This window comes from Ictalurus punctatus, chromosome 5, assembly GCF_001660625.3.
Source record: "Ictalurus punctatus breed USDA103 chromosome 5, Coco_2.0, whole genome shotgun sequence".
NCBI lineage: Eukaryota > Metazoa > Chordata > Actinopteri > Siluriformes > Ictaluridae > Ictalurus > Ictalurus punctatus.
This window is the reverse complement of record NC_030420.2, coordinates 1,342,512-1,357,054: the sequence shown is the minus strand read 5'-3', so window position 1 is coordinate 1,357,054 and position 14,543 is coordinate 1,342,512. Positions and strand designations below refer to the sequence as shown.

The following is a 14,543-nucleotide window of genomic DNA, read 5'->3' as shown; positions in this document are numbered from 1 at the left end:
ATCCTGTGAGTGGCCCCTGCATGCAAACTGTCTGAAAATCCCAGAATTGAACACATTTAATATTACGATTTTTTTTTAGAAGTAATATTGTAATCACCTGCACCAGCAGTGTCTTAATGATAGTGTCGATGCGTCCTTTCTGTGGTACAAAAACCGCATTCTTTCCACACAGAATCGACGACTGCATGGCCTCCGCCTTCACGCTGATCGTTACCTTCCCTGAAACACACAGCAAGAAAGGATCGTATTTCATAATGAGCTCAAGTGGGTTTTACAGAAAAATATAACATTTTGGTAATGATTGCTTTGAATTGAAAATTGTGTTGTTTTATGCCGATTTGAACGCGGCTGTGTTCAAATTCCTGTGTATAATTTGTGTTTAAAATGATGGAAGACATATGGAGATAACTGAGATGATATTCAAATTAAACATTGAAATGACACACGTATACTGTGTATATAGAATTGTCTATTTTTAAAAAAAAATCTATACACTAAATGTGCTTAAATGACAATATTTTTAAATAAATCTACATTCATAAAAGCCTAATTCCGTTTTCATTATCTGATTATTCCCGAAGAGCTGTAAAACATCAACAGTACTGGAAAGTCCTCCGACAAAAACGTAAAATATGACTCCAGTGAGATTTTATAATATAGCACAGGCATTTGTGGAAACGAGTTAAAAGTTTTTACCATTTTAACTATTCCTGCTTTGATACTGGAAGAAATGTCAAGTTCCCTGTTCCAGCATTTTCCATGAGCTTTAAGTTTAAAAGCCTGACGTACCCAGAACCTGCGGTGTGATGGTCCAGGAGACGGTCCAGCTCTCGTCAGCACACAGACAGCGTACGTAACTGCAGGTCTTACACTTCTGCGCCGAAAACTGCTTCGAGTTGGCCAAACTCACGTTCACCTTTAACACACAGAGTTTTCATTCAATCAGTTATCTGAAAACTAAACCACCGTTTCCCTCAGTTGAGCGTTATTCGTGATGAAGCTGTGTGACAAACAGTACTGACTCATTTCAGGCAATGGTCATTTGCAGAGCAAAACACGTTATGAAGATTTTTTTCAGCAATCTCAACCACCTGCCCACTGGCTTCCATCCCTTACACAATGCTCCAGATGTTACAATCAGATCACAAGACCTCCTCCCCTTCTCTCTTCAAACATAAACAATTCCAGTTTCTTTTGTTTTTTCTTCATACTGTAATAATCTTCCCAACAACATTTTTAGACTGATGGTACTCAGTCATGTGTGGCATCTGTAAGCCACTCTGGATAAGAGTCTGTGCTAAATGCTGTAAATGTAAATGTTAAGTTTTTCTGAAGATAAGTATGCCTGTGGAATAAAGGGTGTTGGGAATCATGGAGATCGGTGATTGGGTGTTGGGAATCATGGGGATCGGTGAGTGGGTGTTGGGAATCATGGAGATCGGTGAGTGGGTGTTGGGAATCATGGAGATCGGTGAGTGGGTGTTGGGAATCATGGAGATCGGTGAGTGGGTGTTGGGAATCATGGAGATCGGTGATTGGGTGTTGGGAATCATGGAGATCGGTGATTGGGTGTTTGGAATCATGGAGATCGGTGAGTGGGTGTTGGGAATCATGGAGATCGGTGAGTGGGTGTTGGGAATCATGGAGATTGATGAATGGGTGTTGGGAATCATGGAGATCGGTGATTGGGTGTTGATAGTAATGGAGATTGGTGATTGGGTGTTGGGAATCATGGAGATCAGTGATTGGGTTTTTGGAATAATGGAGAACCGTGATTGGATGTTGGGAATAATGGAGATCAATGATTGGATGTTGGGAATAATGGAGATCAGTGATTGGGTGTTTGGAATAATGGAGATTGGTGATTTGGTGTTGGGAATAATGGAGACTTGTGATTGGGTGTTTGGAATAATGGAGATCAATGATTGGAGGTTGGGAATAATGGAGATCGGTGATTGGGTGTTGGGAAACATGGAGACTAGTGGTTGGTTGTTGGGAATAATGGAGATCAATGATTGGAGGTTGGGAATAATGGAGATCGGTGATTGGGTCTTGGGAAACATGGAGACTAGTGGTTGGGTGTTGGGAATAATGGAGATCAGTGATTGGGTGTTGGGAATAATGGAGATCAATGATTGGATGTTGGGAATAATGGAGATCGGTGATTGGGAATTTGGAATAAAGGGGATCAGTGATTAGTTGTTGGGAACATCAGCTTATGGAAGCTCAACTCAGTCAGGCTTTACACATTGGTGATGAGATGTATAACCAGCAGCTGTGATGTTAGCTGGAGAGCTGTATCGAGTGCAAGACAGTCACCAACATCCACTCAAAAAGATGCTAGATTTGTTGCTGGGCTCTCATTATAAAAATAAAGTTGTTAAAGAAGTCAAATACAACCCCAAATCTACTGACAGAGTCACTAAGTGGGCAACACTGTGTGTGAAGAATCCTTGTAGGGAATTGGAAATGCATCTGAATATCATGTTCTGTTAATGCTATGCTGCCATAGTACACATACATGAGAAATGACTGGTTTGAGAAAATATTACATGAAACGTGTCAGCTCACCATCATACAGCTTCGGAGGTAGTTGAAGACGGTGGCTTTGAGCGTGAACACTTCTCCTCGGATGACGGAGCTCGGCATGGTGAGGCTCACAAAGAACGGCTGGAAGGCAGTTAGCTCGGTTTTCGGGGCAACTCCGAATCCGACGGGCGACGTACAAAACGCATCGGCCTGCCATGTAGTGATGGAGCCCGGGACTGTTTTACTAAGCTGCTTCACTCCAGACTTACTGTACAGGAAATAACAATGACTCAGTAACACAGACCACAATAAAGGTGGAAAATCCACTTAAGCAACCTTCAGTACACACCTGACTGGAACAAGATCCCAAATCCACGTGACTGGGAAATATTTGCGGACGGTAGTGACTGGTTGGGGTAGAATGCTGGCAGTGTGAACCCTGTCTACAAGAGCCGGTCCGTCCATGCTTTCAACTTTGTCTACGAGAGCCAGACCGTCCATGCTTTCGGCTGTGGATGAGAAAACAATTTCGAAGCTGTATAACAATATAAAATACTGTACATGTGTTCATGCCAAAAGAAATAGTGACCATAAAAAATAAAACACTCACTCCTCATATACGGCAAAATATCAGAGCACGCAGAAGTGTTTCTGATATCAGTGTTGGTCATGATCTTGATTCCAACATCCTGAGAAGAAACACAAAATAGTATCACCACCACACACATGGTCATCTCCCAAAAGAAAAGAAAACCATGCCATACTGCTGAACTGAGCGCTGAATATTTCAGGCATAAATGACTCCTTGTTAGAAAATAATCAAAGACTCCAGGAAAGTTGCCAACAATTAGAAGATCCTTCATGCATTTACATTTATCCATTTAGAGTTATATTTAATGGTGTGGAAATGTCCACAAAACAAGTTAGCTGTCAGAGCTGCTGTCACAGAAAATGAATCAACACCTTCTGACCTATCAGAGTCCAGAATTCAACAGCGCTGTGGTATAATATGACATATTGCATAACTGATTCTCGTTGCATGCCTAATCAAGAAGGATAAGAGATCCAATGACACCAAGGTTTGTGTTTAGAAAAGGTCTTACTTTAAAGATGCTGTACACGTCGACTCTTCCGTTGTAAGGAAAATAACGGATCGATCTTTCCATTACTTCTCTGAAAGGTGGGCGTCTCCAGCATGGGTACGAATCCTCATCATAGACGTTGTAGGGATATCCTGATAACATCTGGACAGGCAGCATGTTGAACACCTGGAATAATGGAATGACGTTATTCGGCATTATGTGTACCATTGTGATCCCTTTTAAACACTACATTAGGGTTCAAAAGTCCACTACAAATAATTGTTACAGTATTATTACCAACAGGGCACGTATTAAACACACGTATGTTTTAAATTGCATTTAAATAAAAAATATATATATATGTTTCAATTGACTTACGAGTTCATTTATTTATTTATTTTCAACCAAAATGCAGAATTTGAAATTTTATTTAACAATAACTAAGCATACTTTAACAATGAACAATGACCTTATATGAATAGTAACTACAATTTTTGTGTATCGTTAATAAGGACAGTATTTCTCATAAAGCAAAACGCAAAATTTGTAAAATAGTACATATTAAATAAATTTCCAAAAGATTTTGAAATATAAAAGTTATTCAGTGACACTGATATCAAAGTTCCCCTGACATTTAAGGTATAACATTTTATTTAAATATACTATTACTCAGTTTCAGTTTTATATTTGTCAAATTTTATATGAATGAATTAAGAGTAACAAAACAAAGACATAAACACATTTACATTGGTCATTATTGTCTTAAAATTCATAACGGAGTGAAGTTCTTCCAGTTTTACTGTGGTTTTAACCCTGATCTGTAACAGTCCTGGGCTTTGAACTCACTATTCAGACCCTCGCTATTACACGATCAAAATGAGCTGAATGACTGAAATGGTGGACATTGCGTAAGTTTGAACTCACAGATTCAATGTTGAGTTCTTTCTCCGGTTGCAGCAGAAGCAGACTCTTATCAATGGCTCTCACTGAACACAGCGAGCCTGGAGCAGCTTTAAGGGTCAGTGACGTCTTATCACCAGGAAGCTCAGAAGGAGATGTGAAATTCAGAGACACCTGAAAAATCATGACAAAAATAAACAAATAAATGAAAAATGTTAGGGATTAACTCTATTATATAACCCTGCTCATCACTGTGTGAAGCATGGTGGTGGGAGCATCATGTCGTTGGTTGTTTCATCAGTAGGGACTAGGAAACAGGGGTTCAGGGGTCACACTGGGGTCACTGGGGTCACATGGCATCACTTAAGGGTCAATACAAATCCTTTAAAATGATATTTAATTGTAATAACACCACTTTCTAGGTAAAGAAAACTACTATGGACAACGAATCAACAAAATACTACAACTTGACTGAATTTCTGACCTTGTTAGTCAAACACGGCTGAACGGCGTAGTTCATGCTGTCTGCCACGGCCTCGCCAGTGGTAAGGAGTGTGTACAGGACCACCTGAGCGACCGGGGACAACTTGTTCACATTCTGCAGTGTCAGAACCACTTGGCCCTTGATCTCGGCTACAAAAACAGATCATTTCATAGTTTCATGCATTGGCCACAAGCACATCATGATTGTAAAAGTTTTAAAACGAAAAATATATCGCAATAAGAATGTCAGATATGTAGCCCATATTGAATCAAAGTTCTACAGCACTTTTCGAGTTCTTTTCGCTTTGTGTATGGATTGTTTACTAACCTTGTCTCGGGCTGCGGGGCACCGTGAGTTGTCCTTTCTGAACTAAATGTCCTCTGGACATCACCTACAGACACACAGCACAACCCAGGAGAACGAGTCATTCAAAACTGAACCAACTTTAATGCATGATCAGACTAACTGTCCTTGTGCAGAGATGATTGGCTGAAGGATTTGATTAGACAAATTGACACAAATTGGAGTGATGGATTTGATTGGACAAATAGGCACAAAGCTGATGGATTTGATTGGACGTTTAAACTATAAAACATAATATAGTTAAAATACACAAAACTGTATTTGGTTAAATTACATCTAATATATCAGTGATGAGCTTTGTAACTTGTAAAGTATAGGTCCAACTGAACCATATGTAAAGAGTACAAGTCTTTGTAAGTACTCCTTTTCAGATAGAAATCGTTATACAGTACAAATCCTTTCTAATAATACTCAAGTACGGTCAAAACAGGCATGTCTGAGAAAGGATAGTCACAAGGGCTGCACAACTAATTCATAAAATCGATCAAATTCAATAATAAAAATGTGTCAGATCATGATGATTATTTGGTCTACATGATATGGCATGCTGTGGGAGTATTTTTAATGTTGTATATACAGTATAATGTTGTCAAGTCCTTTTTCAATAATCGATTAATCATAACAATCTATATAATCTTTAGTTCAGCCCGATTAACCACCAAAGAAAAGAACATCATGTGTTATAAAAGTTCTTGTTTATAATCCCATATTATCATGAAAGCCAGACGCACCATGTAGTAGAAGGTCCTCTGGCCTAATCCAGGTGGTCTGTATGAGCTGTCACGTATCAGGTACTGAGCCACAATGGACGCACTTTTATCACAGCTGAAAGGCGTCGAGTTGCTCTTCAGTACAATAAAGCTCTGGCTCTTAGAGTAGAACGGCTGAAGCCAAAGGTAGGCGGAGGGGTAGTACGGCATGAGACGATTATTCTCATATATATATTCTCTCTCAGTCTTTTCATACCGAGCCTAAAGAAAATTAAGAGAAAAACAGGAAATAAAGCATCATGACGTGATACCAAAACGCTGTTCAGTTCTGGATTCTGATCAGTCAGAAGGTGTGGATGTGTATATATATATATATATATATATATATATATATATATATATATATATATATATATATATATATATATATATATATATATATATAACAGCAGCTCTAAAAGAAATGGAGCTGCAAATTACATTTACATTTACGACATTTGGCAGACGCCCTTATCCAGAGCGACTCGTTTGTACATCTGAGCAGTTGAGGGTTAAGGGCCTTGCTCAAGGGTCTTAACCACTGAGCTACCAATGCCCAAACCGCAGCGTTATACTGTATTCTTGCACTAATTGTAATGTGTGTGTAATATTTATGGAAGGAGTCTCCAGTGTCAGCTCTTTGTAAGAAGTAAAGCTGTAACTTCAGTTTTCCGACATCTTCAGCACAGGAGTTTACACTTTATGGTTTCTCGGTAACATGAACTTTTTTTTGTCTTATTAACTTATACAGAGATAATTTAAAAAAAGTGAGAGTGGTGAGGGAACGACTGTTTATAGCTGCTATAACGTAAGTGAAATCAGGAACTACCTTGTTTCACGTCCATTACATGACATTATATCACTATAAGTGGATAAAAGTACACTTTGTCATTCTTTAATGATTTTTATTTATTTATTTATTTATTGTTGCTGTGGTGTAAGAGGAATAAAGCTCTTCAGCACATGCTGTTTTAGAAAATAATCATCATTATTTATAGCAATATATTATAATATTTTTTAAAACACTCACTATCTTATCCTCAGCTTGCTTATTAGCAATATAACCAATATGATTTAAAAATAAAAATAAAAATGAATACACGTTTATTCCACTTTGTTATTTTCAGGTTTAAATGACTCCAAACATGTTTGATCTATTATGAATAAATACAATCTTTTTAAAATATTTGATTAACTACATTTCATGTTGGCAAAAATCTGCTTTTATTTATTTATTTATTTATTCATTCATTCATTCATTCATTTATTTTTTTTAAATAAAAATGAATATTTTTGGCACATGCTGTAACTAAATCTCTATTCACAGGAGGGTCTTCTTTTTCCATGTGAACTGAACATAAAGGTTCATTTTTTGTATTTAAAAAAAAAATGAAATAAAGACTCCACCCACCGTTAAAGAGACTGGCTGCAAACCCCAAGGTTCAGTGTTGAGGGACAACTGTGCGACCCCTTCGTCATTCGTAACCAGCGTCTGAACTGAATTGATATTATTGCCGTAACTTAGAGTCAGATACACCGGTTTCCCTTTCACAGGATTGGAATTTAGGTCAGTCAGTTTAATCTAATGGAAAAGAACAAGAGACAAAAACATCAAATCATCTGAGCTGTTATAGAAAGAGGAACATGAGTGTGATGTACTAATTCACACAGAACACTGACTTTAATTAACTAGCTAGCTAGTATGGTCGGATACTAGTTTTAATTACACCATATACTGTAAAACTTAGGCAAAATGTTAAAACTTTATAATGAATTTAACTGTACAATAGTAGATCGCTTAACTAGCTAGCAAACCTAGATAAATAGTATAGTTCACCTAACCAGCACACCTAACTAGTACATTAGCACCATGTAATGAGCAATAAAGAGGTCCATATCATATTTACCTTTCCTACATACGCCATTCCGGGCTTAAACGTTGTTGGTGAATCCTCAAACGAAAGGTTGACAATATTAGTTGTTATACTAGAGCTTCCTGAACCCTTCATAATCACGCCTACAAGATAAAAAAAAAAACGTAAAAAAAAATCATATTGTTATGTCAAAATTACATAAATGTAGTTGGTCATCAAAGAATCCAGCGGTTTCTTTCATTTTTAACTGGTCATCATCATCATCATCATCATCATAAACATTCATACTTATATATTATAACGAAGGTATTATTATAAGAGGCTTGATTTTTGGAATCTTTTACCAGTGCCGTATTCTTCCACTTCACTATTAACGCTGATTATAGATTCATAGAGTGAATTGGTCAGCGCGTATTCAGTCAGAGTTAAGTTAATTCGTCCACACCCCATCCTGTCGGTCTAAAACAGAAAAAAAAGTCCTTTATTAATCACTTGTCATGGTAGTTTTAATACTGATGCATGTACTGTGATTAACATCATGGACTGAAGTCCGGAATTAGGTCAGAATTCCTTCGGGAATGGCCAGGAGTGGGAATTTAAAAGAAGTTTCACATGTAAGTTACCTAACCCTAACCCTAACCATGTACACCTCTAAGTTACCTTACACTAACCCTAACCATGTACACCTTTAAGTTACCTAACCCTAACCCTAACCATGTACACCTCTAAGTTACCTAACCCTAACCCTAACCCTAACCATGTACACCTCTAAGTTACAGTAACTTTAATGTAAAGCATTACACTTAAGTGTTCATAAAGAAGGTTAAAGTGAGCATGAGGGTTGGAAAATATTTCAAATAGTTTTTGGGGGGGTTTTTTATTAAAGAAACGTGTTAAAATGAGTAAGTGCAGGAAGTGTAGCAGATTTGCTTTGGAGCATTTTCTGTTGATTTTATAGAGTTTAGATCGAGCAGACTAACCTGCAGGGTATAATTTCTGCAGATGTCTGATGTCTGTGATCTTGATAGTTCAAGCCACCAGTATCTGTAGCTGTTATGGCAGACTGTGGCCTTCACCGTACCGTTCACCGGCTTCCCGTATGTATATCTGCAGAGAATGGAAAAACAAATATCATGGAATAATAATTTAATAACATTGAAATGGCATGTGTTTGAGTTAACAAATCCTTTTAAAGTGAAACCATGCTAAAAACATGTACTGTACATTGTCCACTCATAGACTGCTTTTAAAAATCTCCACTCCAATGTTTTATATACCATTATCCTTCATTTTTTATTGCTCCATGAAGTGTTAGCCCTCCTGATCCAACATGGATGCACAGTATGTCTGTCTAAAGTTTCTACACAGAAATGCCTAATCAATTAAAACAATTTTAGTGTGTATCAAACATTATTAGCTTTATAACATAAGGAATTATTATTGCGTAATTACTGTATTTGATAAATATATAAATATAAATATACATTTTCTATCATTCTATACATTTGATATAAAATAGTCGCTACACTTTTTTAACATGAGGGATTTTAATTCGCTTGTCATTTTTAAATTAATTAAACTTTCTAAACATCAGGGAAATGTTAATATCTGTTACAGTGGTATTGATAAAATTAAAATGAAACCATCTAGACATGACCTGGATCTGATGAAACAGAATATTAATGAGTAGTGATCACTCACTTCGCACACACGTTCAGCGTCATGAACGTGTCCAGGATGGTTATGACTGGAGGAAGCTGCACCGTCACTTCAAACGTCGGTAGCACTGCACGAGACGATAAACATTGGTGTTTTGCAAGGCAAGATCATTTACTTCATTAAGATCACACTTTGTTCTTTTATTCTATTCAAATTAGTAGAAAATTTTGAGGGAAAGTATAGCCAGAAGCAGCGATCATAGGGGTCCAAGCACTACTTCTTGTCAATTGTGAAATTGTTTATGTAAAAGTCTATAATGTTTATATTTGAGATAGGAACACACTATTAGGAACAACGCCTACATCTAGAACCCTAAATGGTACATCAGTTTGTCCCTAAATAGTCTGCACAGAACCATATTTAAGGCATTTGGCAGATACCCTTATACAGAGCGACTGACATTTAGTTATACAGTATATATAGTTATATACAGTCACGTACATAAATATTTGAATATTGACAGAGTTCTTGTTAGCTGTCTGCTGCAGTATACTGGAGTTGGAATTAACAATGAATTCAGCTTTAATTTGAGGGTATTTACATACAACTAATGGGAAAGGTGTAGGAATTATAGCACTTTTTTGTGTGTGTGTGTGTGTGTGTGTGTGTGTGTGTGTGTCCACCCCCATTTGTTTTACGGATCCAAAAGCAACTGGACAACTTAACATGGTGATATATTAAATTGTCGTTTTAATACTCGGTTGCAAATTCTTTGCGATCAATGACTGCCTATCCGTCGATGACACCAGACATTGGGTTTCTTCCATGGTGATGTTCTACAGCTGTCTTCAGTTCTTGTTTGTTCATGAGGTGTTTTGTCTTCGGTTTTCAGCATATGAAATGCAGCTGGACTGGATTCGTGTCAGGTGATTGACTTGGATATTGAACAACATTCCAGTTCTTTGTTATAAAAAGACTTTGGTTGCTTTCAAAGTATGCACCAGGTCATATAATATCGCCCCGTGCACGTCACAATTCACCCTGCTGCTTTTCTCAGCAGTCATATCATCAGTGAATACAAGGGGAACCGGTTCCACCGGCAGCCGACACACCCACGCCATAATATGAGGTGATATGCTTGTGATCATGAGCAGTTCCTGCCCTTCTCCATACTCTTCTCTTGACATCATTCTGGTACAAGTTGGTCTTTTTTTCATCTATCCACAGGACAGTGTGCCAGAACTGTATGGGATGTTTTTGCCAAAATGGAATCTGGTCAATGGCTTACATCTTAAGGAAACCCTCTATAGTCGTCTCTTGATTGATGACCTTGACACAAATACACCTACCTCCTATTGCGAAGGGGTTTTTCTTCACCAGAGAAAGAATTCTTCTATCATCCACCACAAATGTTTTAAAAATGTACCAAAGAGTAGATTTGGCCACGCTTAATGTTTTTGCTGCCTCTCTGATGGGTTTGTTTGGATTTTTCAGTCTAACGGTGGCTCACTTCATTGGCAGTGATACATAGCTCTTTGGACTTCATATTGAGAGTTAACATCAACAGATTCCACATGTCAATCTGACCACTCTAGTAAACATTTCATAGACACAAATTTTTGGTGGTGACAAATTCACTAAGGAATCATTTTTAAGACTCGTATTTGCATTACAAACAGTGTATTTAAGGGCTTTTGGATAAAAACAACATGTTAAATGACTGTTTCCGTAAATAAAATAATCTAAGCACGTTAATGAAAATAACCCGGGCCTGACCGTAGTCCTTGACTTGGAAGGTTTCTGAGATCTGTTCGAGATTCTTGTTCCAGACTGTGATGACGTAATATCCATTTGTAGCCTCGGAGTTTAAGGGATACGACAGATCCACCAGGCCGCTGTTCGTGGAGACGTTCAGCCACTGACCAATACGGTTCGAGTTCGGGTCCTGAAAGCGAAATCCACACACATAACACAGGGCCAAGAGCTCAAAAACGTCCATTACTAAAGAAAATGACATTGAATTTTTATATAGTGTTTCCTGGGACCTTCCATGTTTCCTAAGAGCACATCATTTTATTCAGCCAGTAAATGTACATATTTATTCGAAAATATCTATTATAAATACACAAAGTTCTCAGATAATAAGTGTTGAACGTTGCTCATGGCGTCGTACCCGCAGTTCTATCGTTGGAAACTGGAAAAAAAAAAAAAAAAAGAGCTGTTATAATCATGTAAAATATTCACTTTCAATGAATGCTGAAATCATAAATCATCAAGTAGTATCTTTGTAATATTTTCACTATAATTCAGACACTGTAAATCTAGAAAAAAACATCTTTTAATTATACTAATCATTTTATTTTTAAAATTATTTAGATTTTAATTTATATATATTTTTAGAACTCTATTTTTTAGCTTTTTAAACTTTAAAAAAGTTTCAATTCAATCATACTGAGTCTTTCTTTTTTCTTTTTTTTCTCTATAATTTGCATTGAAATACTTTAAATATCATTATTATGTCACTATGCTACAGCACAAAGCTTTTTTCTTTTAAATATTCTTCACTTAGACACAGATCATAACGGAATATAAAGATTATTGCATGAATTCCAAGTATTTTTTTAATTCTAGTATTCTTCGATTTTTGTGTTGTTGTTTTTTTTATAAATTTTTGACGTAGTTATTTTCAAAAATTCTGCAATAAGTTTGGATTTTTCTAAATGTTTATTCATGTTTAATTTTAATAATGCTCACAAAGCTGTTTCGCCAAATTGCATTAAAAACAATAAGCACAGTTACCATTATTGATTGTTTATTTATTTATTTATTTATTTATTTATTTATTTATTTTTAATCCTCATGTATTTAGAGAAGCGATAAAGGTTTCTGTACCGTCTGGTTGTAGGTGAGGAAGTTGGAATCCAAAGAGACGACGCGGAAATTCACTGCAGGGAAGAAAAAGATCGTATTTATGATGTTTCATTTCAATGTTATGAACACATCCTTAAATCATTCACAGTGTAACGGGTAGCTAAAGGCACATAGACACATGAGAATGAAAGGCACCAGGAACTGAAGAAAAAGATACGTTCAAGACTTTACGTTTTATAGCACGGCACTGCTGAGTTCTGGCTCGTGATTGGTCAGGAGGTTGTTGATTAGTTTTCTATAATAGCAGCTCTGACAGTAGCGCAGCTGCCAATCTCAGGTTTATATCAATGCGCTCGTTCTAAGACGTTATCGTTTCTATAGCAACAGCTCGTTCATGGGGATGTGTACAGTGGACAATGACATAAATGACTTTTATGTTTTAACATGGAAAGGGTCTCCAGTGTCAGTGTTAGAAAGAATAAAGAGAGGGCTGGTGACGGAACGACTGTTTATAGCTGCTATAACGTAAGCGAGAACACGAACTCAGTCGTTTTACAGACATTCCACAGAACTGAATTGACTGTAAATGAACTGTAAATGGATCAAACGTGTGATGCGTTACCTGTTTGTCCTGGTTTGTAGATGGGTTTATCGGTAGCAATGATGTTCAGCTGAGTCGGAGGTATGATGAGGATGTTTGTCGTCTTGTTCTGCAACGTGTTCCCTTCGATCTGAATGTCAATAGACGCCACTGATTCCACGCTTACGACAGGAACCTGTTAGAAATAAAACCACAAAATCTCAGTTGTGCCTGCATGAGACAATTATTATTATTATTATTATTATTATTATTATTATTATTATTATTATTATTATTATTATTATATAGTAATATAATCATTTTTAGTAATTGATCCGGGTAGGGGTGGACCTAATTTCTGAGATGGAAAAATATATAAACAGAAGCTTGAGACAAATAAATTATTGAGTTATGTCCAATATTATACATTAGTTATATATTGCAAATCATTATTAGATAGATATCGTTAAAAGCTGATGTTATGATGATGTCATTATGAGGAGTCGGACCTGAAAGGGGACACATCGGTAGTATTCTCGTATTACACGCAATTCCTTCAAAAGAGTGGCTCTCTTTTGGTTGTACTCCAGGGTCACAATCAGTGAAACAGATTGACGAGAGTTGACCGTGATGCATACGGTCTCTGTGGTGCCCCCTACAGCCTGGGAGGTCACGGCCAGGAGGTAAAAGCTGAATGGAGACAAAAAAGAAGGCAAATGAATTTTGATCTCTATGTAGCAGTGCTCTGTGCACTGTGATCCTGCCAGTCTACATTTTATAGCCACAGAATTATATCTCCAATCTCTCTTTATATTCATCAGTGACGATTATCACAAATAATAACACTAGCGGTGAAGCACACGTAAAATCGGTACAGTACAGTACGGGAATAAAATATGATGGGAATGAAACAGACAATAAAATGGCTTTTACTCTCAATACAAAATGAACATAATGTATATAACAATTATTTTTAAATGTCCTTAATGCAAACTTAAACAAAGCATGTCATTTGCATTTGCATAAAATAGTAAAATATATCATTTTCATAAGAGAAATTAACAGAATTTAAGACAATTTGCTGTTTAAATGCAGGTAGACTTTAAATGATTAGATTTATGTATTATAAATCTCATTATTAGTATTCCCAGGCCCATATATCCCCAAGTCTTTATATTCCAAATGTGCTACACTCCCAGGGTCCTATATTCTCCAGTCTCTATATTTTTCAAGAAATATCTAATGATATATATATATATATATATATATATATATATATATATATATATATATATATATATATATTTCAAAATTTGATAAATCTCAAAGGTTCTTACGTGTCATTTGCAGTTTTCTGAGCTACGATGCTTAGAAAAAGCAATGAAAGTGCAGAAATCGCTCCCGAAAGATGCATCCTGCGACAGACTCTGTACACGATCAGATCAGATATGA

The 14,543-nt window shown here is 36.6% G+C and overlaps 1 protein-coding gene across 2 annotated transcripts in view; it reads right to left on the bottom strand.

Annotated features, from left to right (window-relative positions):
• LOC108265831 (alpha-2-macroglobulin-like protein 1) overlaps positions 1-14,543 on the bottom strand; it is a 23,502-nt gene extending 8,959 nt beyond the window's left edge. The window contains exons 1-21 of one of the 2 annotated variants that reach the window (XM_017468572.3): positions 14,429-14,543; positions 13,601-13,781; positions 13,134-13,287; positions 12,533-12,585; positions 11,814-11,834; positions 11,417-11,585; positions 9,683-9,767; positions 8,962-9,088; positions 8,326-8,440; positions 8,015-8,124; positions 7,519-7,689; positions 6,090-6,329; positions 5,323-5,386; positions 4,996-5,144; positions 4,536-4,685; positions 3,633-3,797; positions 3,140-3,218; positions 2,879-3,038; positions 2,572-2,797; positions 790-916; positions 98-219 (exon numbers count right to left, since the gene is read on the bottom strand). In XM_017468572.3, coding sequence (XP_017324061.1) covers positions 98-219; positions 790-916; positions 2,572-2,797; positions 2,879-3,038; positions 3,140-3,218; positions 3,633-3,797; positions 4,536-4,685; positions 4,996-5,144; positions 5,323-5,386; positions 6,090-6,329; positions 7,519-7,689; positions 8,015-8,124; positions 8,326-8,440; positions 8,962-9,088; positions 9,683-9,767; positions 11,417-11,585; positions 11,814-11,834; positions 12,533-12,585; positions 13,134-13,287; positions 13,601-13,781; positions 14,429-14,505 — 2,745 coding nt within the window. In that variant the 5' untranslated portion in view covers positions 14,506-14,543. Of the gene's footprint in view, positions 1-97; positions 220-789; positions 917-2,571; positions 2,798-2,878; positions 3,039-3,139; positions 3,219-3,632; positions 3,798-4,535; positions 4,686-4,995; positions 5,149-5,322; positions 5,387-6,089; positions 6,330-7,518; positions 7,690-8,014; positions 8,125-8,325; positions 8,441-8,961; positions 9,089-9,682; positions 9,768-11,416; positions 11,586-11,813; positions 11,835-12,532; positions 12,586-13,133; positions 13,288-13,600; positions 13,782-14,428 lie in introns of both variants that reach the window. The other variant, XM_053680048.1, reaches the window with a different exon arrangement.